The sequence below is a fragment of the Phascolarctos cinereus genome, unplaced genomic scaffold (genome assembly GCF_003287225.1).
Source record: "Phascolarctos cinereus isolate Bilbo 61053 unplaced genomic scaffold, phaCin_HiC Scaffold_726;HRSCAF=1367, whole genome shotgun sequence".
Lineage (NCBI taxonomy): Eukaryota > Metazoa > Chordata > Mammalia > Diprotodontia > Phascolarctidae > Phascolarctos > Phascolarctos cinereus.
Genome location: NW_027556098.1, coordinates 348,217,288 through 348,243,195, shown reverse-complemented (window position 1 = coordinate 348,243,195; position 25,908 = coordinate 348,217,288). Strand labels below are relative to the sequence as shown.

The following is a 25,908-nucleotide window of genomic DNA, read 5'->3' as shown; positions in this document are numbered from 1 at the left end:
CTCAGGGTTATTGTAAAGATCAAATAAGATAATTCTAAAGCACTTAGTACAGTGCCTGGCACATAGTAAGTGCTGTGTAAATGTTTGCTGTAGCTGCTGCTGCTGCTATATGATTTGCTTTTAGTGATGGGGAAATTACTCATTCCTATACTTTTCTGTATGGGCATTCACATGGAACTTTGAGCTATCAGATATTCATTTACCTGTGAAATGACTGGGAATGTTATGGTGTTCCTTTTCTTAGGAACTTCGTTTGGAAGATTATCAAGCTAACAGGAAGGGTCCTCAGAACCAGGTGGGAGCAGGTGCCACCACAGGGCTGTTTGGCTCTTCTACAGCAACTTCCAGCACCACAGGCCTCTTTGGAAACTCTACCACTAATGCAGGTTTTGCATATGGGCCAAATAAAACTGGCTTTGGGACAAGTAAGCACAGATAATCTTAAATGGATTATATTAGTTTTCTTTTATATTGGGAATTGGCTCCATGTTGTATGCTGAGGATAGTAAGTGAACTGCTTGGTTTCCTTTTTGTAATTGCTTTATTAAAAATTCAGCATTGAACATCAATACAGTGGACTAAACTTGTTTAGTAAATACTTACATTTAAATTAATTTTACCATTTAAACTGATAATGTGTTATTCTCCCTCACTCCTTCCTCCTCAGGTTTCTTTGTCCATTTGTTCTCAGTTACTTCTCTTTATGGTTAAGGTTAACATGTTCTGGTTCTACTTTTTTCTCTTTACAGTAGTTTATGAAAGGCTTTCCGAATTTTTTTTTCCTTATGCTTGACCATCTTAAATGCATTATAATACTTCTTTTCAGTAATGTACCACAATTTATTTAACCATTCTCTTGCTGTTGGACATTTAGATGGTTTCCAGGTGATATTTTTTTGGTGGTGTTTTTTATTTTTATGATTAACATGCGCTGCTATGAAAATCTTGAAGCAGATAGGAAAAATAAATAAAATTATTAGATCAAAGGGTGTGATTGTTTTTGTAACTTGTACTGTGTATTATCGGATTACTCTCCAAAAAGATTTGATGGTTTTGCTTATAGAGTATATCTGTTCCTTCATAACACACCAGTATAGTTTCCTTGCTTTTAATTATCTTTGCCAATTTGATAGGCAAAAAAAGTATCAAGAATTTGAAGTGGTACTTCAGAGTCATTTTAATTTGCATCTCTGATTATTAGTAAGGTTGAGCATTTCTCAAGTGGTTATTAGCAATTTGTGTTTCTTTTGCAAAAAGTATCTTTATTTCCTTTTACCATGTATCTATTATGGATTAGGCTGCCTTTGCTTTCAAGAATTGGATTCCAACAGTGGAAAGAACGCTGGATTTAGAGTCAGAGGATCTAGGTTTGATTCCTAGTTTTGCCACTTACTGACTTTTTTACCTGTGGCAAGTCATTTAACCTTTTGGACCTTAGTTTCTTTATCTAAAAAATGAGAGGATTGGACATGATGACCTCAGCTTTAAGTCTTTGAAGGGGAAGGAAGAAAGGAACAGCATTTATTAAGTTCCTACTATGTGCCAGGCACCGTCCTAAGCACTTTACAGATATTCTCATTTGATCCTCAGTAAACCTGGGATGTAGATGCCATTATTATCTTCATTTTACAGTGAAGAAACTGAGGCAGACAGCAGTTAAATTACTTGCCTAGGGTTATACAACTAGGAGGTATATAAGGTTAGATTTGAACTCAAGTCTTCCTGACTCCAGTAAAGCTCTCTATCTATTACATCACCATTCTGCTAATGTGAATTGATCCTATGACTTAACTTCCAGGAGCTTTCATGGTTCACCTTAAGAAAAGCATGTAGCACATTGTAGAAAGCTATGTTAAATGAGGCAGTCTGGTGAGGTAGAACACAACCAGTGGACTGGAACTCAGGATACTTGGGCTTAAGTGCTGGCACCACTGCGATTTTAGATAAGGCCCTTAATCTCTGTATACCTCAGGGTATACATGCTTGTAAAATGTAGATAATCATTGTACTGCCCACCTTTCAAAGTTGTCTGAGGTGAGGTCATGAGATATGAGGTATATGAAAAGGGCTTAGCTGTGAGGGGGATGTATTTGCAAACTCTTACTCTTTAAATGCTTGCAGGAGTTCGCTTCTTGCTATGTATAATCAGTGTCTACTTAGAGAAAAAAAACAAGTATAGAATATGTTTTGTAAGATTTCAGCTACAGATGGGCTGCTGATATTTTCCCTGAATTTATTTTCTTTTGTATTTTATTTTTTGCCTGAAAGGTACAACTGGATTTGGAACAAATACAGGTAGCCTCTTTGGTCAGCCAACTCAACCAACCACCAGCCTTTTCAGTAAGCCATTTGGCCCTGCTGCAACCACCCAGAGTACTGGCTTTTCATTTGGGAATACCAACACTCTTGGACAGCCAAACACCAACACAATGGTAAAGAAACATACATAGCACAAGGGGACTGACTAATAAGAAGGGGCACAGTGCTGCTGCAGTTCTCAAGAGCCAGTCATCCTAGTCCAGTTGACTGCCTGGGAGCTACTATGCCTCTGCTTGTGAATCTTGAACAAATTTCCCCCTTCTGGTAATGCTTGGCCTTCCTTTGCCCTTCAAGACTTCCTCCTGTGGAAGCAATCTTCCCTTATCTGAAGTCACTTCTCTTTGTCATCTTGTATTCTACTCTCTTGTAATCATTCATATCTATGCTTTCTATTCCCTACTAAATTGTTCAAGTACTTTGAAGGTAAAGACCATGTCTTATTTGTGTATATGTGTTTCTGTAGTGGAGTGCCTTGCACATAGTAGATATTATTGCAGGTATTTATAGCTTGAATGAATGAATTCTTTTTCTGTGTCTGTTGGTTTTTTAAAGTAATTTATAACACCCTAGTTCTTTAAAAGTTGTGAATCTGAAATTTGGATTGCCTTCATGCTGGTTATGGTTGTGGGTCCTGTAGAAAAGGGTATTCCTCATAAATGGTCATTAACTCTTATCTTAGGGGTGGCTAGGTGGTGCAGTGGATAGAGTGCCAGACCTGGAATCAGGAAGTCATGAATTCAAATCTGGTCTCAGACACTAGTTGTGTGACCCTGGACAGGTCATTTAACCTTGTTTGCCTCAGTTTCCACATCTGTAAAATGACTTGGAGAAGGAAATGGCAAACCACTCTAGTATTTTTGCCAAGAAAACCTCAAAAGAGGTCATGAAGAGTCAGACCTGACTGAACAACAACCATTGACCCTTTTCTAGTAAGGGTCAATTTAAGGTTGCATTGAAAACCACTGAGGTTGCATTCTCACCACTTTAATTCATTATCCTGTTTTTATGTGTTTTCCCCAAATTATGTGCAATTTAAATAAGTCATATTATTAGAAGTATTGGGCAGTTGAAACCTGTTTAATTTTAATGAAAGTGCTTTTTTTTTTCCAATGCCATGTTTTGGAGATTAACAAAATTTAATTTGCCTTGTTTTCAGGGGTCTTGTTTTCATGAAAAATTACATCAGTAGTTGCATAATGACCTCAAAAAGTCTAGTTTTTTAAGATAATGATTAGATCTTTTAGCTTTTTTATTTTATTTTATTTTTGTAAAGGAAGTAACTGGCCCAAATTCGCACTGTGCTAGCAACAACTTTAAGATCTTTCAGAGTATTTGCCCTTGGGTCCTAAGAGCACTGTTTGGTAGCAAGAGAATTAGCTGTAAACCCTATTGACTAACATGCTTGACGTTGCTTCTTATCTTTAGTTGACTGTATGGTACTGTGGGGCAATTTATAAGACAAACTGGGATTGGCATGCTTGCTTTCAACCTAGATTACTGTTTGCAGGGTTTATTCGGGGGAACTCAAGCCTCATCTGGAAGTCTTTTTGGGACAGCTACAAACACGAGTGCTGCTACTGGATTTGGAACAGGAACAGGCCTCTTTGGGCCAACCAACACAGGATTTGGTGCTGTTGGTTCGGTATGTTTTCGTAATATGGTGACAAGTATTTATGAGGAAAGGCTAACTTTGCCTGTTTTTAATCTGTTTCTAAAGAGTCCATTATATGATTTGATAATAAGACTTTAATAATTTTATGCATGTGGCTTTGTGCTTATTATGTGAAGAACTTGTTTGATATAGCTCAGTAGCAGTGAGAGGCAGCTACAAGACTCCTTTAGCAGTTGTATTTTCAATATCAAAATCTTGGGATTTTGGTTTGATTTTTATTGCTAATGCTTTTAATGTACTTCTGGACTATTGTTCTGTTGAAAATATATAATTAATTGCACAGCATTATTGTTGAATGTGAATAGAAATGATAAAACATTCTGTTAGTTTCGAATCAGACTATGTTCCTTTGCCTAGTTCTGTCCTCTGACCTTGAGCAGCACTCATTATGGTGTTTGTAGAGGAGTCTTTTTGGTGGTTACCTAGTTTCTGATGGCTTTCATGCTGGCAGCCAAACTATTGGCTTCATGTCCTTGTGACATAACTCAATTGAAGTGGCTTAAGTCCTAAATCAAAATTGCTATTAAAATATACGTGTGGTTATAATAACAGCTGACAATTACATAGTGCTTTTAGATTTCCAAAGCTTCATCTCTATAATGAGAGTAAATCATATTTTGCTAGTTGTAATAATGGAGTTGACATGTAAGTTACAATGTGACATGACATGAATACCTCTTGTATTATACACTGCAACTGGTAATGTGACATGGGGATGTGGAAAGAGTGCCAAAGGAGACCTGGTTTTCCAGTTTCTTCTCTGACACTAGCTGACCATGAGTGTAACTCTTAACCTTGAGCCACAGTTCTTCACTCTCAATTAAGCATAACTTTTTTGCATTCCACATCTCAGAGAGCTATTGTGAAAAATAGAATGTATTGTAAACTACAAAGTACTACATAAATTTGGGTTTGTTACTGTATCACTTTAAGTGAAGAGGGAGTTGGGGTGGGAGAGTATCCTGTGATCCTGGAGCTTGTATTCTGATATTTCTAGACAGGTAAGTGAGGTTGAGGAATTGAGAGAACTACAAAATGTTTTCCAAAATTTTTGCAATCCCTTTGTCTTTAATTACTATAACTTTGTTTTAGTAGAACATCAGTTGTATAAAACTCATTACAGTAGTAGCCAAGTGTTTAACTACCAGTGTAGGTTTCTTCTTTCTCTTTACTCTGTTAATATTTTTGCAGTTTCTTAGACTTTGATATTATGCTCCAAAAGAATATACAGCTTTTAGTTGAAACTGTTGATCTGCTTGACTCATTCCACTCATTACTTCTTGTATTAAAGGAAACACCTTGTAATATTTTAATATGTGTTATATTCTCTTCTTTTTTAGACCCTGTTTGGCAGTAACAAGCCTGCTGCATTTGGAACTACTACAACCAGTGCTCCTTCGTTTGGTACAACCAGTAGCGGGCTCTTTGGTAACAAACCAACCCTGACTTTAGGAACCAATACAAACACTTCCAATTTTGGTACATATAAAAAGCAGGGTTAACTCTCTTAAGTTACACTGACTATACCACACTCCAGGTCACCAATCTCCTAATACTAGATGATTTTGAATAATTTAAAATGCTCAGGTAAGCCACGAGACGTTATGAAAGAGAACATTATAAGTCATGAACAGTGATTAATAAAGCTTGTATCCTTTAATTTTTTAAAAAAACTCGTTCCCATAGAATTGAATCCTGTTCATCCTTTCCCAGTTCCTCCTGTTCCCCAACTTACAGATTACCTTAGATCCTTAAGAAGTACATTGACCACCCAGCATAATGCCTTTTACATTCATGTGATTGTTTATTGATCTAAGATGATTTTGTGGCATGCCTGACAAAGAAGTTGCTTTTCGTGTAATAGCCTAGTCAAGGGCCATCTCCAGTTGTCCTGATCTATATCTTGCCACTGTACCCAGATGGCTCAGGAGGAGAAGGTGAGGCTGGTGATTTTGCACAGCCCTCCTTTCTTAAATCCAATTCACTTGCAAGTCATGGCATCACCTCCTGATGTCGTGGTCCTCTTTCAAGAATGAAGGACAAAAACAAAATCCTAGTCAAAATGTGTGCTGACAGCATATGTGCTAGCCCTAAGGCCCTAGTACTTCTTTTTTAGGAGATGCTTTATGGAACAAGAATATGGTACCCAAATGATCAATGTATAGTTGTTTTAATATAGAAATTCAAGAACTGAATCATGACATACATCCTTAAATTTAAAATACTGGATCATTATATGTATTTCTGGAACTTTTAAATTCATTAATCAGGGTATTATCTTGTCTGAAAGGTCTGGTGACAGTTCCTGACAGACCCATTTAGATTTTTCTTGGAGCCAATTTTTTTGTAAAGTTTTATATTGTCTAAGGAAATATCTCTTTGGGAGATGGTGAACTAAGAGACTTGATTAGTGTTTAGCAATCACAGGCTAAGTATCACCATAAATATTATTCCCAGGCCAGCAATGAGTTTTTAAAAGCTTTAATATTGGAGAAAAAGACAAGTCTGCTAAGATATTGAGATGTGGAATTCATGTTATTTTGGGATTTCTGAGCTTTGTCATCATTATGTTGGGCAACTTCAGTGAGGCAGCAGCTAGACTGTGGTGGGGTAGCATTTTAATCTTAAATTCATGAATTTGGTGTAATAGGACATTGTATCATCCACTTCCATTAACGAACACCAGTGAGGCAGCAGCTAGACTGTGGTGGGGTAGCATTTTAATCTTAAATTCATGAATTTGGTATATGGGACACTGTATCATCCACTTCCATTAATGATTTTGGATTTGTGCTTAAAAGTGTCTCTGGTTTATGGGAAAGAACAATATTTTCACTTGATCTGAGATAGTAGACACTCAGCAATCACAAACGAAGCATTAAATCTTTGTCCTCTGATTTCCTAGCTAGAAAATGATTCCTATAATCATAGACTTGCTAACCATGGGAAGTGCTGTAGAAGTCTTCTAGTCCAACTTTCTCCTTTTGATTATCCCCTTTTTGATCTCCCCTAATAGATATTGTTCAAGCTTCTTCTTACGAGATATGTGACGTGAGATGGAGCTGTGAGATATGTACAGCGGTATCATAACTGTGCTTTCAACTTATAGATCTGGATATAATATTTCTTTTTAGCTGTTAGGAAAATCTTATAAAATATATATTTGTTAGAAGTAGTGAATCAACTAGTATGTTTCCACTAGTGGGTCTAGTTTTCTGCATGTTGATTTGAAGTACAGTGAATTCACAGTCTGTAATCTTTATGACTGTCACCTAGTGTGCTAGATTCCTAATATTTGTAGAAGGACCTCTTCCTTAAGAGGCAGTTAGCAAATTCTTTGTCAGTGTTTAAAAGTATGTAATATATAAGCAGTGAAATATAGGCTTTGTTTCCTCCTTCCTTTTCCTGTTTTTGTTTTTTTTTTTGGTTTTTAGTCAGTTTGTAGACTTTTTGTTACGCTGCTAAATGATGAGCAGGAAGCCCATTTTTTTAGTAGAATTTGAAACTTTGGCTTAATAATTAGCTGATTTACCTCATTTCATTTTTCAGGGGACTCCCTCTAACCTATTAAGAGTCCTCCTTCCTACCCTCCTCACCTCCTTTTTGCTTGCTGCAACTTGCTGATAGTTTTTTCCTTGTTTATGAGCTATTAAAATATTAAAGGGGGTTGTCACTTAACATACTTTGCATTTCAAATGACATTAAAAGGTCAGTTGTCTTTTTTTTTTTAGTACTTAAACATTCTTAAATTTTATATCTTGTACTCAAAAGAGTACAGTGGAAAGAGAAATCCTAGTATTATGTATCAAGAGCTATATTATAACATCAGTAATAGCTAGCATTTATGTAGTTCCTACAATGTGCCATGCACTTCATAAATATTATATCAGTGATCCTTATAACAGCCTCAGGAGGTAGGTGCTATTATTATTCCCATTTCACAGTTGAGGAAAATGCAGCAAATAGAGGTTAAGTGACAAGCTCACCCATGTAGATGTAGTAAGGTTATCTATTGTTTAGCTTTGAACTTGGTCTTACTGATGCTGGGCCCAGTGCTCTATCCACCGCACCACCCAACTGCCATATTACCTGTCCTTAGTTGGTGGGCTTTCCCCGTAAGACTCTGTTTATACTGTTCCTTCCCTTTCCCTTTGATGTGCTCGAGAGGGCCTTTTCCCGTTGGCTTATTTCTAGTCCAAAGTTAACCTTGTTCTCTTTCTGTAATGACCTTTCATTGGTATAGTTGATTTTGCTTCGCTAAATAACATAAACCAGCAGAAATCTTGGGAAGATGAGTATATGTAAAGAAGGAAGATTAGAGTAATGTAGAGGTATCTTTGGAGGTAGCTAAGGATTTTATTTTATTTTATTTTTTTGGTGAGGCAGTTGGGGTTAAGTGACTTGCCCAGGGTCACACAGCTAGTAAGTGTCTTGTGTCTGAGACTGGATTTGAACTCATGTCCTCCTGACTCCAAGGCCAGAGCTCTATCCACTGCGCCACCTAGTTGCCCCGATAGCTAAGGATTTTAAAGGAAAACCTGCAGCTTTCTCAATTTCATTAAATGATTTATCAGTGAGAAAAGGGACGTTGCTGAATTTTCAATCATTTTTTCTAGTGGAGAGCTGAAGAGACACACACAGTTAATCTAGAAATCACTTATCTTTGCCTTTTGTATTCCTAGCATGATATGCCAGTTGATACTTTCATACTTGTTCAGCCACATGTGGTCTTGTCTGTCTTTGCCTCTGAACTGGACAGCACTGTTGATAGTGTGAATAATTGATGATGGGCTATATAGATTTTTAAATCAGTAAAGTATATTGATTGGAACAGTGTTTTTAATTAGAGGAATTAAAGTCTCTGGCTTGACAACTGATTGTGAATTGCATGCTTTGACTGTAGATTAGGAAGGTCACATGTGTTGGTAACGTTACAGGCTTTCCAAGAAGGATGTACCTTAAACTGAAGTGTAGCCATGTTTTTCTGTTGAGTATTTCCCTCCTTAGTGCCAAAATGTCATCACAGATCTTTTGAAGATTTGAGGAAATAATTCAGACACCCTTTTTCCATGTCATGTAGAGAATTCAATAGCGTAATTGACCTACAAATTGGGAAATTAGGCCATATAATCATTGAAAGAATTTCAGGCTTTGGCCATGTTTTTTTTTGTATGTTAGGGGAAATTTTATGTTGCCTTAAGAGCACAGTCATCAACTTCCTTTGGCCTTTCAGGTTTTGGTGGAAGTGGGAATATTTTTGGAAATAAGCCAGCACCTGGTACTCTTGGAACAGGACTTGGAACAGGCTTTGGAACGGGAACAGGTAACTAATACTGGCACCACGGGAAAGTTCCCAAAGAGAGGGCTGTGTTTGTCCCTGCCTTCCATTTGACTTTCATGCTTCTACTTCTTCTTGTGCTGGGACACTAGAGGTGGGAGAACCAGATTTCCATTTTCACAGAAGAGATGCTAAAAGCATTTTGTTTTATTTTTGTTTTGTTTTGTTTTTTTAGCTACACACTTGAGTCTATTAATTAATGACTTGTCTGTCCTAGAGACCCTTGACATCCTTTCTTACTAGCCTTTGATTCTTTGAAAGACATAGTAAACTTTTGTGATGAGGTGTTACAGTATCCAGAGGACTGTAGGCCTTGGTACTCATGTTGGCATACGATCCCATTGCAAGGTTTTTTTGTGTTGGCCTTTTTGTCAACTAGGTTTATCTCTGTTTAGTTTAACCAGTTGTGAGTAGAAAAGCCCATTAGCTAGCAGGTACAAGCAAAAATTCTCTACCATTTAAAATAACAAATTAGTTGGATTTTGTAGCACTACAGTTAACCTGTTACAGATTCAAAACTTACTAATAGGTTGATGGGCTAAGTAGCTTAGCTTTAGAAATATTTGTTTTATTCACAGAAATGTTTCTTTGCCTTGAAATGAGAGGGGACTTTGAAGAATCTAAACAAAATTATTATAATCTAAGTCACTTGAATCTGCTATAGCCCTCAAAAAAGGCTTATTTTGACCGACAGGTTTTTTTCCCCCTTCTTCCTATAGCTCTTAGTGCCGGGCAGGCATCTTTATTTGGAACCAACCAGCCCAAGATAGGGACGGGGACCTTGGCCACAGGAGCTTTTGGAACTCCTGGATTTAATGCTACCACAGCCACCTTGGGTTTTGGTGCTCCTCAGGCTCCTGTAGGTAAGTACTGTGCCTTTGAAAGGCGTCCTCATGTGCTTTTGTGTTGTATCACCTTACTGACCCTTAAAGTCAGTCGACATAAATTATTTCTGGTTATGTAGCCTGAGGTTTTAGAGATGTTCAGTTTCCTTTATAGTCCTCTCCTATTCCATATTGTTACATGAAAATGCTCATTTTATTTGATATTTATGCTAAAAATAAAATGGAAAAAAATAGTACTGAGAAATTATTACTGTATGGAACCAGAAAATGGACCTTGGTGTGCCTTGTTTCTCTTCCTCAAATACTACTGCTAGTCTCCTAGGTTTAGTCACATCTAACATCTACAACAATAGCCTTTATAAGGAAATTTTTCTAGTTGGGTAAACGGCTAGAGATGAAGCCTCTTGCAGGTGGTGCTCTCCCTGTTACCAGTATGCAGCAGGCCTTTAGCTTTGATGGAATATATGTGCCACATTGTACAGGAAACTTAACCTTGCTCTTTCTTTGACTTTATGAAGCTTTGACAGATCCGAATGCTTCTGCTGCTCAGCAGGCTGTTCTCCAGCAGCATATCAATAGTCTGACGTACTCACCATTTGGAGACTCTCCTCTCTTCCGGAATCCAATGTCAGATCCTAAGAAGAAAGAAGAGGTAAGTTAGAAACATTTAGGGATTTGCATGGGAAATTTCCTCATCAGGGAAGGGGAACTTAGTAGACAAACATCACTGCCATACTATTTGGGGTAATAGTCTTTTTCTGATCCCAAACCATGTGAGGTCTGATCAGTAAAAAGTATAGGGGGACCGTCACTGTTGTTGATCTGGGTACTACTATTACTATATCAAAGGTGGCAGTAATTCTTTTTAATAGCTACACTGTGCTATTGGCTCATTGAACACATTGTTAGGTAAAACCCTCTTCTCCCTCATCCTTTACTTGTATCGTTGGTTTTGAAGTCTTAATATGGACGTTATGTTTGTCCCTGACAAATTTAACTTGCTTTCAGTCCACTTTTATAGCCTTTCTGATTGAGTCTTTGTTCAAATTTGTGTCCTTTTAATAAGGAGAGCCTATGTTCTTTATCCAAGTGCTGAGTAGAGATTATGGGTTGGGCAAAGAAACAAATCCCTGTGGTCTTTTACCAGAGTACTCTCTTAGGTTCACCCCTCACTCTTATCCACATTTTCTTTTGAGTTAGCTAAGAACCCACCTAATTTTGTTATCCTACATAATTCTCACATCCATAACGTGAGGATATTACTGCCTTATTTGCCTAAACCAGATACATGTCCGTTTTGTTATGTGATGTGCTACAGTTAACCTTTTGGTATTTGTATACTGTCTGGCAATTGGAGATTACATACTACAGGAAAAGATTCTTTGGATGTCTTGGTATCATATGGAAGGTGAAAATAGGATGCTTGCACTGGTTGCTTGTACCCCTGATGGGACCATGTTGAAGCTGAAATTATTCCTTGGTTGATTTTAAAACTGAGTCTTCACTTTTTGAAGCAGAGGATACATGACTTTTGTTCTACGCTTATTTGTTTGTATTTTGTGCTCAGCTTTGAATGGACATATATATATATATAAATGTTATATCATCTTTCTTTTACGTTAGGTTGTGAGCTTGCAGGCGAGTTCCTTCTTGGACAGTGAAACAAAAATAAGATTACAAGAATTATATTTAATGCTTCTTGGTTTTTTTTGGTTTTGTTTTGTTTTTGCAGAGGTTGAAGCCCACAAACCCAGCTGCACAGAAGGCTTTGACCACCCCTACTCACTATAAACTGACACCTCGCCCTGCCACTAGAGTCCGACCTAAGGCTCTGCAGACAGCAGGGACAGCCAAATCCCACCTCTTCGATGGGCTAGATGATGATGAGCCATCTCTAGCCAATGGAGCCTTCATGCCCAAGTTAGTTTGGACACATTAACATACTATACGTTTAGAAGGAGCAAAGTTGTAACTATTATAATCCTTATTCCTTTGTAAGCCTTTCTGTTCCTGTAGTTCACTTTTTGTTCAGGTGTTCTTTGTGTGCTGAATTCTATGTGTGTGCTCCCTTAATGTGTTTCCATGTGTCTGTTAATAATATGAATGATTTTGTGTCATAGAAATCTAAAAAGATCAGTAGTTCTCCCCTTATTCCTCAAAAGTCAAAACTACTTTTGGCATTTTGAATAATTGGTTGTTTGTAATCATGTGAATTTTTGTGTCCTTTTTATAAATGATTATATAGATATCCAACACCTTGCCCTTTAAGCGGATTTTCATTTTGACGTTTAAATTTTTCTTTTTTTTTTGTCTAAATTTTTACCAAGGTAGTTGTTTAAAAACTTTTGCTTTAAAAGTTGTGTAATTTTAAAAAACCCTTCAGCTAGCTTATGTTTTGGTAGGAGAAAGTTGCAGAGAATCTAAGATTTGTTAATTCTCTTGATATTTACATGCTGACCCTTTGTTTTGGATTTTAACAACACTGAGTTTTAGAAAACATTTGTACTAAAAATAAAGTGAAGTAGTAGTGGATCCTGCAAGTTAAAGGAGATTTTAGTTTCTCAGGGATCAATAATTCAATCAGTGGATACCCATAAAACAAGTGATGCTATGGTAAATATCTCTTAGACATAGTCCCAGATTTTTAGGAACTTCATGATATAGGAATATCCTGGTTTAATCCAACCCATTATCCAATATGGAGAACACAGATAAATTATGGGCTGACTATATAATGAAAAGATCCTGGCCCTTACAAAACAAGTAATTCCAGAGAGTTCCTTAGTATTTGATCAAATTACTTTTTTTCCCCCCAATTTAAAAAATCAGTTTTCTCTCCTATGCTAACCCTCAATGACAAAAAGGATAAAATTCATATAACAAATATGCATAGTCTTGCAAAACTAAGTACTGCATTGGTCATGTCCAAAATAATATGTTTCATTCTTTGTGCCCTGAGTCTGTCACCTCTCTGTCAGAAGGTAGGTAACTTGCTTCATTATTTGATCCTCTGGAATTGTGGTTAGTTATTGTATTGGTAAGAGTTACTAAGTCTTTAAAAATTAGTTGTTTTTACAGTTGTTTTTGTATAAATTGTTCTCCTGGTTCTGCTCCCTTCACTCTTCATTGGTTTATACAAATCTTCCCAGTTTCACTGAAAACATCCCTTTTATCATTTCTTCTGGCACAATCGTGTTCTATTAGATTATATAACAAAAATTGTTGAGCCATTTTCCCAACTGATGTTGGGCAGCCCTCCAGGGTCACTTAGAATAAACTTTCCCTCCACTTGAGGGGATGGGTGAGTATGACCATTCTGGGAAAGTATTACATAGTTCTTGAAAATCTGTGAAATTGGATCAGGTCAAATCTAGTAGGAATATAGCTTTATTAGGTTGTGGCTAAAGACTGCCAAGACCAAAACAGGATTATATTCTTACATTTCCCCCAAGGCCAACTTTTTCCTTCCAGAAAATGAAGTTATCAAATGGAGCCTAATTTTTTCTCATTCTCATCCCATGCCAGTTTTTTAAAAGTATATTGTCATCCCTTTGTTATTTACACCTATAGCTTTGTCTTTGGAATTTTAAGCAATACAGGTGGTTTATACAATTAAAAAACTTACCTGATACATTTAAAATACATTTCACAAAAACTGACTTACTTTTTGAGTGGAGAAACACTAGATGTAGTGCTACAAGCACTGGGATTGGAATCAGGAAAGGGTTCAAATACAAATTCTGATACTTAATAGCCATGAGATGTTAAGTAAGACATTTTATCCTTTTAAACCCTAACCTTCCTCTTCTGTGAAAAGGGGATAATACACACCTATCTCAGTATATTTGCAGTGAAAATACTTTGTAAACTTTAACATGCATTGTTCATTAATGTGTAAAACTTAAAGCGAGTTAATTTTATTAAGTAAACTTTGATTGCATGAATTAGGATATATGTTTGTATATACATGTGTCCTGCTATGTATGAAGACATAGAAGGATGATAGCTATAAATATGTATATCTATAATCTGATATTAAAAGTATGTATGTATGTGTGCATATAGTAGGATATGTTTGTGTATGTGTGTATCCTACTTTATGAAGTATATATTTGTCTAATAAAAATACACACTTATTGATAGAAGGTGGATAAATGGATGGATAGATACAAGTTTTCAGGCGCAATCTCTTTTTGATCCCTTTTGGCCCCCAATTTGTGTCTCTCTCTTTTCAGCATATATTTGTGTATTGCCTGCTTTCCTTCCTCTCAGCTATATCATTCACCTCTCTGTACCAGTTTTTTTACATGTAAAATAAAGGGGTTACACTAGATTGGCCCTTTCAGCCTCTTCCAGCTCTTGATCTGTGGTCATCTGGTTGACACTTGTTTACTTGTGAACATATCCCTCAGGTTTACACCTTTGTCTGTGTGAGACAGAGGAACAGATACTTGAGAGTTTTCTAGCAAATTGAAACAGTTGCAATATTTAGTCAAAGAAACATTTTTACACAGCACCCTGCTATTCCATGTTGTTTTAGCATTTGAAGTAGGTGGAGTGTGGTCAAGTTCTCAAGTTTTAGTCTTTTTTTCTCAGAATTGTTATCTTCATCTCTTTTATAGGAAGAGTATCAAGAAGTTAGTTTTAAAGAATCTCAACAATAGCAACCTCTTTTCTCCTGTTAGTCGGGATGCTGAAGATCTGGCCTACCATCAGATTATCCAGAGAATGGGGAGAGGTATGCAGAGTTGTGTTGAATTGTTACGCAGTGAAAAGAAGACTGTATCATGAGTTCTTTAAAACCTGGGTTGAGTCAAAGCATTACAAGTTGGTAGCTCTGTAGCCTTAAGCAAGTTATACATCATTTCCTTATTTATAAAATGAGAGAGTTGAATTAGATGAACTTTAAGGTCTCTTTCAGTTGTGACATCCTATGAATTCTTAAGGAAAATACCTTACATTTTAGTATAGTAAGTCTCCTGCCTTCATGTTATTTGCTGTGTCACACATTGTGCTAAGTGCCAGAGATATAAAAAAAAGAAAAACATAGTCCTTGCCCTCAAGGAGCTTGCATTCTTTCTAATTGAGAGGAAAACAGCTATACCTATATACGGTGCAGATGGAAGTTAATCTTAAAAGGTGCTAGATGGTAAATAAATATTTTTTTAAAAAAATTCCTTCAAAAAAAACAAGAAGGGGAGTGTTAGATGGTGCAGTGGATAGAGTACTGGACCCAGAGTCAGGAAGACCTGAGTTCAAATCTAACCTTGGACAATTACCAACTGTATGACCTTAGGCAATCACTTAACCTCTACCTCAGTTTCCTCATCTGTAAAATGAAGTGCCTGCCTCACAGGGTTGTAAAGATCAAAAGAGATATTTGTAAAGTTCTTTGTAAACCTTAAAGCGCTATATAAATGCCAACTCTTATTCTTATCATTTTTATTGTTAATCTCAGAGGGAAGGCACTAGCAGTAAGGATCAGGGCAGTCCAGAGGCCTCCTGCAGAAGTGGGGTTTGAGCTTTGTTTCAAGTGAGGATGTGGAAATGAGAATGGAGAGCTTTTTAGACATTGGGGATAGCCATTGAAAAGGCATGGTGTCAGAATATTGTGTCTGAGGAACAGCAGGAAGGCCAGTTTCACAGGATCAGAGCACACAGAGAAAGTAAATTCTAAGAAAACTGGAAAGGTAGGAATGGGCAAGTCTATGAAGGACTTTAAACAAGAAATGGAGGACTTTACATTGATCCTCCAGGATCCTCTAGTCCCCTCTAGGGATTATCAAGGAGGTGACATGGTCAGACCTCTTGTTGAAGAGGTATGAAATGTAATATAGAATGACACTTAGGCCTAGTCTTTGGTCCCAGGTGAAAAGCTAAGATTAAAGGGTAGAAGTTACAAGAAGGTAGTTTTAAGAAAAGACAATCAAAGCCATCCTAATAATGAATGGGATGATTGGGAAGCTTCCTATTGTCTTTAAGGTAGAGGCTGAGGGGGAGCATGGCCGAATGGATTTAGATTAGGCCTTGAAACCAGGAAGACCTGGTTTCAAGATAGAGGAAGTCCTCTATCTGAAAAATAGTAGCAGTGTGACCATTACTTGTAAGCTGCTTAACATCTCAGTGAGGTGCTGACCTGAATTGGTAGATGGAGTTTCTTTACACAGGAGTTCCCTACTCGATGAAGTCACAGATCCAGTCCTAATTACTAAGTAAAGGCGGCTGGCCATGCATCAGGGATATTCTAGAGGACAGTTCATGCTTTTCTAGGATTGGACTGGATAACATAAATTGCTTCTTTTATAAAATGTGAGAGTTGACATAAATGTTCTCTAAGTTCTATAATTCTATTATTCCCCTCCTATTGTTTTTAATCGATTTTCTTCCCTAAGTACTTTAAGCTCAGATTTATTCCCTCTTGATTTAAAATCTTCAGAAGGGAAATGCTCTGAATATTCCTGACCACGGGTATAAAAATCCAACAAAAGATGTAATTTTCTTGTTTGTGAGTTTTGAACATGTAATATTTTTATTTTAAAATGAGTCATATCCTCATGTAATTTTGAATATTACTTGGACTCATTTTACCTTTAATGTGTATCCTGACACTATTGACTAGAAGGGACATATAACCATTAAAATCTAATGACTTGCCATTTATCTTGAAAGTTAATTGGCATATAGGTGGCCAAGAACTGTCTTGCTCCAAGTAGATTGCTCAAATATATTCTTTTGTAAGAGTAGGTCACAGCAAAGATTCATTTTAAACCAAGCATATCACTTGATTTTATTCTTTTCTATAGATTTAGTTTTCTCAGCAAAGCTGTTGATGAGAACCATCAGCAGGATGGGGATGATGACTCTCTTGTGTCACGATTCTACACTAACCCCATTGCGAAACCCATCCCGCAAACTCCTGAGAATGCAGTAAATAAACATCACAGCAGTGTGGATGATTCCATTGTTGTGCTGAACATGCGTGGTGCCTTACGAAATGGCCTGGAAGGAAGCAGTGAAGAGGCCTCTTTCCATGATGAGTCTCTGCAGGATGATCGGGAAGAAGAAGAGGAAAGTGCTTACCATATCCATCCGGCAGGTCAGAGTCAAATTAAAACAGTATGCTGTTTTGTCATAGTCAGTAGAAACCCATTTGGCCATCATAGACTTTCATCACAGTCTGTGTGATAATGTATTGGTAGAACCTGAACTTTCTGTATTACTGCTTCCATTTGATTTACTCTACAGAATTCTACCCACACTAATATTGCTCATGCTAAGCTGCATGTCCATTTATTTTGGTAAGATGAATCCTGGTAAACTTGCTGCCTTCCTTCCTATTTAGGGAGCAAGAACAAGGAATATACTCTCATTATTAAGGGTCCCATTGTGATCCTACTCCTTTGAAAAATCATTGCCTTGGTAGTGGTTCAGAACTTTCAGCCCTTGTACATTAGATCAGTGGGCCAAACTGAAATATCTTAAAGATCTAGATATCTTGACCAGAAGGCCTTTTGCATCATGGAGCAACAGGTGCCTCCTGTTGTGGATAATACCTGGACGATGCATGCCTGGCTAATGTCAGTAAATTCTGAAGTCAAGCTATAGTGGCTCTAATTGAATATCAAGTTGTCTTATTGCCATGAGGTGTGCCCTCCATCTTCTTGTGATACCCTGATCACTACTTTCTTTATGTAATGTAAATTAAGGATAGCAACAACATAATGTGCAACATCTGCCTATTATTATAGCCTGGCATACCCTTTTTGTCTTTTAGTACCTTCACTTTCCAACTTTCCTTTTACTATGATAAAATTATTATATGTAATCTTTCGAATTTCTTTTCATTTCAGAACCTCAAGGATTTGTGAGTCTTTTAGTTTGAGTAGTCCTTCTGTTAGTGTAAATTTTAATCCCTCTTCACCCAGAAGCCATTCTCCTGGCGAAGATTCTTTTTAGGTATAGTTAGGCTAATCTTCAGAAAACAGCCTTTTCAGTTTGGTAGGACTAAGTTTTCATTCTAATAATGGAACCTGAGGTCACTTTATACAGTGATGTTTGACCAAGGGCTTTAGTGGAGCAGAGCAAATTTCTTTTTTCTTTTTTTTAAATTAATTTATTTTGAATTATCAACAATCGCTTCCATAAACTTTTGAGTTTTAAATTTTTCTCCCCCTCTGTCCCCACCTCCCTTCCCAAGATGGTGCACAATCTGATATAGGCTATACATATATATTCCTATTAAACATATTTTCCCATTTGTCATGTTGTAAGAAAGAATTACAACTAATAAGAGGAACCACCAGAAAGAGGAAACAAAACACAACAGAAGAAAAAAAATAGCAAATAGTATGCTTCAATCCGCATTCAAACTCCATAGTTCTTTCTTTGGATGTGGATACCATTTTCCATCATGAGGCTTTTGGAGATGTCTTAGATCCTTGTATTGCTGAGAACGGTTAAGTCTATCAGTGTTGGTCATCACACAGCTTGGCTGTTACTGTGTACAACGTTCTCCTGGTTCTGCTCACTTCACTCAGCATCAGACCATACAAGTCTTTCCGGGTTTTTCTGAAGTCAGCCTATTCATCATTTCTTATAGCACAGTAGTATTCCATTACATTCATATATCACACCTTGTTCATCCATTTCACAATTGATGGGCATCCTCTCAATTTCCATTCTTTGCCACTACAAAAAGAGCTGCAGAGCAGATTTCTTTCTTTCTTTTTAGTGAGGCAGTGGGGGCTAAGTGACTTGCCCAGAGTCACACAGCTAGGAAGTATTATGTGTCTAAGGCTGGATTTGGACTCAGGTCTTCCTGACTCCAAGGCCAGTGCTCTATCCCCTGCGCCACCTAGCTGCCTCTCTTTTTTTTTTTTAAGGCAGTTGGGGTTAAGAGACTTGCCCTGTGTCACACAGCTAGTGTCAGGTGTTTGGTCTGAGGCCATATTTGAACTCAAGTCCTCCTGACTTCAGAGCAAAGCAAATTTCTTAACCCATATAAGTCTAGCCATTGTGGTGCAGTGGAAAGAGGAATACATTGAGTCAGAGGATCTGAATTCATACATTGGCTCTACCACTTATTATCTCTTTGACTTTGGAGAAGTCACTTCATCTCTCTGGGCCTCAGTTTCCTCATTTGTAAAATGTGGGGGTTGTACTAGATGTCCTTTAAGGTTTTTTAGCTCTAAATCTCTAATCCTAGTGCTTCTGTTTTGTGGAGAGATCTGCAGGTAGGCATTGGTGGTATGATAGGAGTGGTGTTCTTTTATTTCTTTAAGTACAGCTACTGGTTAGCCTGGCTCTTAGTTGTGAGTGGAGCTGGGAGTAGTCTTTATCATAAAACCCTCCAGGTTTTGCTTTCTTCCTATACTTCTACTTTATTCTCTTAAGCACATCTGTTGCATTATCCTCAGATCATCATAGATATGACCAAAGGCCCTCAGAACATGATAAAATTGAACTTGTTTGGGGATAAAACTTCCCAGAAGTCTTAGTGCAGATTTAAGAGACAATTTAATTTAGCAGTCACAGAGTAGTATCTAGAAACTTGTCATAGAAAAATGTGTCTTTAAAAATACAAGAGGGTTGGGAAGCATTGTGTTACAGTAGGAGTGTTAGCTGGGCTTACAGTTCCTTTCCAGATACTGTTACAAACTAGTTGTGTAATTTTGGGCAAATTATTTTCCCATCTGTCTGTTCCTCATTGTCTTTTTCTTTCTAGTGAGGGATAAGAAACATTTTTGTTTTCAGGCCCTAACGGTCTGTTGTTCTATTAAATCGGGTAGTCAAACTTCCCTAGAGAGCAGACCTGGAGTTAAAAATTGTGTTTATATCCTTAAATACAATAAAAATTTTATTTAAAAATATAAAAACCATTCTTTGCTTGGTGGATACAAACCCAGTTTTCTGACCCCTGAATTAAATTAATGAGACAGTATCTACTGCTTAATCCTAGATAGATTTTTAATCTTGTTTCCTGTTTCTGTCATAGGCATTATTCTCACCAGAGTTGGCTACTATACGATACCTTCTATGGATGATTTAGCCAAAATTACCAATGAAAAGGGAGAGTGTATTGTAACAGATTTCACCATAGGTCGTAAAGGTGAGTTTATTTAGTGTTAATGTATGACTTCTAGAGATGAGATATAGGGTCTTTCTCTGACATTAATGAACTGTTTGGAAGACCTTGTTTTTTCATTGTAATTTTTGCTTTTTAATGAGCCAGATCATTCTTATAAATTGGTTTATCACTAGAGTGCATGGAGTGACTCTGCGCTGCCAGAAGGTATACTGAGGTCCTCGGATCACTGAAAGGAACTTTTGTGATGTTACTGTAGAACTCTGGATATAGCTGGAGCTTTCTGATTGTGAATGGGAAAGGCAAAGTTATCCTTGCCTGTGGGGACATTTTGTGGGTCTGTGTATTTTCTTGGGACTAGTGTGAAACAGTAATAATTCTGTGTGTGAGGTTTATTTCTCTTCCCCACATGTATGAAAAAAGTGGGAAGATCAGGAAACATGAAATGAGGGAGGAAATCTAAAAATTGGCCGCAGTAGGGAAGATCCTGTTAAAAACTTTATATTTAGAGGTTTGAAAAAGGAAATTTGAAAAACAGCTGCTGAGAAATGAATATGTTAGATATCACCACCAAAGCTCCCAAAACTGTTATGGTTTTGGCTTTTTTAAAATTAATATTTTTAAAACAGGATTGTAGAATAGTGAAAAAAACACTGGATTTAGAGTTAGGCAGCCTGGCTTTGAGTATGGTTTGGCAATCTGTAAGAATTTGGGTAAATCACTTAACCTTTCTAGGCCTGACTTATCATTTGATGATTTGACTGGGTTATTTCTAGGGTCCTCTAGTCTGTGAAGAATTAGAATACCCAAATACTGTATTGTGACTGGCTAAGAAGAGGCAGCTGAAACTATTTAGGGTGAATGGTAGTGGCAGCATCTTTGGCATAAGGGGAGGCTCTCAGACGCCAACCTTGGACAGTGAAGCAGAGTGGGAAGATGGGTGCATTGTGAAGATGAAAGCGGATTGTAGCATCACGATGGACCATTGCCTTCCTGAGTGCAAGAATCTAGCCAAGGAAGGAAGACTTAAGTAATTAAAATATTTCTATCTTTGCGAAAATAGACCTGTATTGCTTCTAACATGGTATCTTACATCCCAGATTTTGGTTGCAGTAGTGAAGATGTGCTATAAAGCTAAAAAGGGATTTTCTTGATGAAAATATCCTTTTGTCAAAAAAGAGATCAGTTAAAACAAGCACTTCAGAAAATGGTTCAGGTGTCCCATTTGTGTTGAGGAAATCACAGACTTTCCAGTCAAACACAGATTAATTGATACTCTTTAAATGGTTACAAAAGGAAAGATTTATATGGAAATAGAACTTGCTCAATTAACTAAAACATTTAGCAACAATCAAAGAACAAAGTGGTGAAGTCTAAAGGGACAGCATCAGTTTTGCAAGAGCTGCAGGTAGAAACCTATGGGTGGAATTTATCTTGGAGCAAACGAGACTTTGCCTAACTTTAAATAAACATTTGTACCCAAATCATCCACACACAAAAGTTAGCACCATGTTCTTTTAATAAAAAAAAAGTGCAGAAAACTTGAAGATTAAATATTATGTCAGTGACCTAATTGGCTCATCATGAGAGTTTTTATTTGTCCATCTGCAAGCACAGCAGAGCTCTATATGATACTTCTTTTATCCAGGCTGAAAGTGAAAAGTGGCAAGTGCTGAAGAGTGAGGTTCGTTACATTCTTTTGTCCCACTTTGAGTAAGTTAGATTTTCATCAGCAAACAAGCAGTAACAAAAAATTTAGACGACTTTCCCAAACGTAAGAATCTTTTAAAACTTTTTACTGCCATGGAATTGATGTTTTGAACCACGCTAGTTGAGAATTATAAAAAAGAAGTAAGAGGAGGTTCTCTCAGCAGTACCGCAACAAATATTTTTGGTTATACAAAGAAAGGTTAAAAAAAATGATGGAAACACCTGAAAAACAAGGTTGTAGAACATAATATTTTTTAAAATAGCCATGTTTTATAGCACTATAATAACGAACGGGATGGCTCAACTTCTAGATCTTTCTATTGATGAATTGGAAATGATTCTTTCAAACTTCGGAGTCAGTAAAACCATTTTTGCTAAAGTAGGTTAAAAGGAATTACCAATTTTCAGAGACCGAAGGACCCAAATAACTTACTTAATGACTGATCTCAGAAACTGAACTCATTGATGTCTGTAATTAACACATCATGGCAAAAGAGGAGATGGTGTATAATCTACAGTGAAGGACCTAATACCCTAATGATGTTTTAAAAAGCATCGCAGTTGGAGGTCATAAAAGACTAATTTCATTGTACCTGTTGAATTTTTTCCCTATTATTTCCTATTCCCTTGTCTAAAATTTAAAACATAAACAAAAATGTGTGATATTATTTGAACATTATTTCTTTGGTTTCATCATCTTCTTCTGCTTTTTTTTTTTTGAGACAATTGGGGTCAAGTGACTTGTCCAGAATCACACAGCTAGTGAATGTTATGTGTCTGATGTCGCATTTGAACTCAGGTCCTCCTGACTCCAGAGCTGGTGCTCCATCCAGTGAGGCACCTAGCTGACCCTCATGTTAATTGTTTAATTTTATTTTTGCATTTGGTGCAAGAATATAATACAGCTGTATTAGCTAATCAAAAATTGTGTTGTAACTTACTGAAATATCTTTTTTTGTTTGTTGAAAATCCTTTTAGCAATTAGCATTTGTTTTCATCTGGCTAACAGTCATAATTTTAAAAATACTATGTACAAAAAATAAATGAGAGCACCCACTTAGTATTGTTGAAAATGTAAATCCTTGGTGAACCATCAAAACTAATAGTTGGTTATGTGAGTGAAACTTCTGTGGTTGTAGTGCAGAGGATGGTTTTAACGGTTGGCTTTGACTTCTAGGTTATGGCTCAATCTATTTTGAAGGAGTGGTGAATTTAACTAACCTCAACTTGGATGAAATTGTACATATTCGTAGAAAAGAAGTCATTGTCTACCTGGATGATGAGCTGAAGCCTCCTGTGGGAGAAGGGCTAAATAGGTAATGAAAGAATTCTTTTCAGCTTTACAAGTAGGTGCTAGGAGGATTTTCTTTATTTGATGTTGTATTTCAATTTGGCAAATATTTATGAATCATCCGCTGATTGCTTTTGGTATTTCCTGTGCCCAATGTTAGAGGTAAAGATACATACAATATAGACTTCTCCAGGAATTTGTATTCTGGTGAAGGGGAAAGCCATCTATGCAAAGAACTAGGGAGAATGAAAAGTGAAACAAAAAGTTTGAGGACAAGTGCTTGCTTAGAGAGGTCAATTTCTTCATATAGGGTGAGGAATAAAGGTTAGAAAAGTCTTCATGGGAGAGGTGGCATCTGAATTAAGCCTTGGGAAACAGGATGGAAGTGGCGAGCAGGGGGTGGCTTATTCAAGGCATTACATGACATGGGCAGAATTGAGAATGGAATGAAGAAAGCAGTCCACACATTACCCACATCTGAAAATGTGTCACCAGTAGAATGCGTGCTTGAACAAGTATTCTGTGTAGTTAGTGTTTCTGAGCAATTTCTTCTCTTCCCCACCTCGTAACATTTATTTTTACTGATATAATGTGAAATCCTATGATCCTTTTTCTTTTCTTTTTTGGCTAGGCAGTGGGGTTAAGTGACTTGCCCAAGGTTACACAGCTATTAAGTGTTATGTGTCTGAGGCCAGATTTGAACTCAGTTCTTCCTGAATCCAGGGCCGGTGCTGTTTCCAGTGCGCTACCTAGCTGCCCCTAAAATCCTGTGATTCTTTGACACCTCTTTGCTGTTTTGATTTCATCAACAAAATGTTGCTAGATCATACTTCAATTTCTCTAAAACACTTGGCAAAAATATATTTCTTCCTAATTCTGTACTGGAAACATCCCTTTAATTTTTAATTACACCCTAATCCTGTGGTCACATTTTTCTAACTTATGAACACTGTTGGCCTTTAGTCAGGTGGAAAAATCATGTGAAACTAATCCTTTTAATATCTTTGATCATTTAATGTCTATGATTAAATCTTATAAAATAGCTCCCTACTGATTTTCCTACTTCTTTGTAAGAAGTCGTTCCCTTCACCCTGATTTTAAGATAGTCCATCTTTATACTTGTCATTATCTACATATCTTAACGGAAATGTTCTCTAGGTCTTTTTCAGATTAATAATGCTGCTAACAATACTGGATTCTACTTGACTTTTTAATAACTTCCCATCTAGTCCCGGAACTCATAGTTTAAGCATTCACTCATTTCTTTTTTTATTTCTTTTTTGTAGGCAGTGGGGTTAAGTGACTTGCCTAAGGTCACACAGCTAGTAAGTGTCAAGTGTCTGAGGTCACATTTGAACTCAGGTCCTCCTGACTCCAGGGCTGGTGCTCTATCCATTGAGCCACCTAGCTGCCCCCATTCACTCATTTCTTACAAAGTATTTATTAAAATTAGCACCACAAACACAACATTGTATTGGATGCTATGTAGGTGGGCAGAGTATATGGCACCTGCCTTAAGGAGCTTTTGGGGTAATCAGGAAACACATCTGGGCAGGAGGAAATTTTAAAAGCAGTGTGTGACTAACTTATTTTTGGTTTGTGTGTAGGTATTGTTTAGCTTCAAGAGCCAAAATGTGAAGCACTTAAACTTGACTTTATGTTTTACAGGCGGGCTGAAGTTACCTTGGATGGAGTTTGGCCAACTGACAAAACCTCTCGTTGCTTAATAAAGAGTCCTGAACGACTAGCTGATATCAATTATGAGGGCCGGTTAGAAGCTGTTTCACGAAAACAAGGTGCCCAGTTCAAGGAGTACCGGCCAGAGACTGGTTCTTGGGTATTTAAGGTACTGCTATTTAGTTATTTCTGGCTTTTAATTAACTGGATCATGATCATAGATTTTCAGAGCTTGAAGGGGCTTTAGAAGCATCTGATTCAGTTCTCAGTTGTCACTTCATATTTCAAAAAAAGTCTCTAAGGAAGGAGACCTTTTTTTTTTTTGGAAGCTTGTTCTTTTGTTTCATTTTAGTGTTCTTAGGGGCTAACTAAAAACTGCATTGAAATTTAAGCCTCTTTCCCCTCCACAATTCTTTGCAGATGTGGGGAACAGTTGGGTAGTGTAAAAGACTACCATGTCAACTTGAGGATCTTTTTGTTTCCTCCCACCTGTGTTTTACAAAACTATAGGAGTTCCATTGAATGTGAAGACATGTTGTCTTGGCTCATCTGAGCAAGAGGATTTGTAAAAAATGATGATGGTTTCATCAAAAGTTGTTTTATGAGTAGTACATTTAAACCACAGCTCTATAACTTAAGATCTGAGAGAGATTTGACCACATTGAAGGATTCAAAGGAGACTGAAAACTGTCAGAAAAGGATCAGTTGAAGAAGCTGGAGATGTTTAGTTAAGAGAAGGCTTGAGACAAGTCTTTAGGGGGAAAAATAATTGATGCCTTCAGCTCCTTAAAGGATTATTGTATAGGAGGAGTAGACTTGCTCAAAGGCAGAACCTAAAAGGAACAGAACAGGAGGATGATAGAAAAGTATAAGAAGAGTAATAAAAAAGAATTTATTTATATTTACCTAGCTTGGTATGAGCTAGGCACTTCATGAATTTTACATTTTACTGAGGGGAGGCAAACTATGCAA

At 37.1% G+C, this 25,908-nt stretch overlaps 1 protein-coding gene and 1 pseudogene across 1 annotated transcript in view; both read left to right on the top strand.

Moving 5' to 3' along the window:
• Positions 1 to 25,908, top strand: part of NUP98 (nucleoporin 98 and 96 precursor) — a 104,072-nt gene that overhangs the window by 33,692 nt on the left and 44,472 nt on the right. Inside the window, 14 exon segments of the mRNA XM_020967666.2 lie at positions 245 to 425; positions 2,269 to 2,432; positions 3,827 to 3,961; positions 5,332 to 5,419; positions 9,225 to 9,314; positions 10,049 to 10,192; positions 10,693 to 10,826; positions 11,907 to 12,094; positions 14,797 to 14,879; positions 14,882 to 14,912; positions 16,978 to 17,270; positions 20,169 to 20,282; positions 23,146 to 23,284; positions 24,928 to 25,105. Of these exon segments, the coding sequence (XP_020823325.1) occupies positions 245 to 425; positions 2,269 to 2,432; positions 3,827 to 3,961; positions 5,332 to 5,419; positions 9,225 to 9,314; positions 10,049 to 10,192; positions 10,693 to 10,826; positions 11,907 to 12,094; positions 14,797 to 14,879; positions 14,882 to 14,912; positions 16,978 to 17,270; positions 20,169 to 20,282; positions 23,146 to 23,284; positions 24,928 to 25,105 (1,962 nt within the window).
• LOC110195042 (26S proteasome non-ATPase regulatory subunit 12 pseudogene) lies at positions 20,945 to 22,583 on the top strand (annotated as a pseudogene).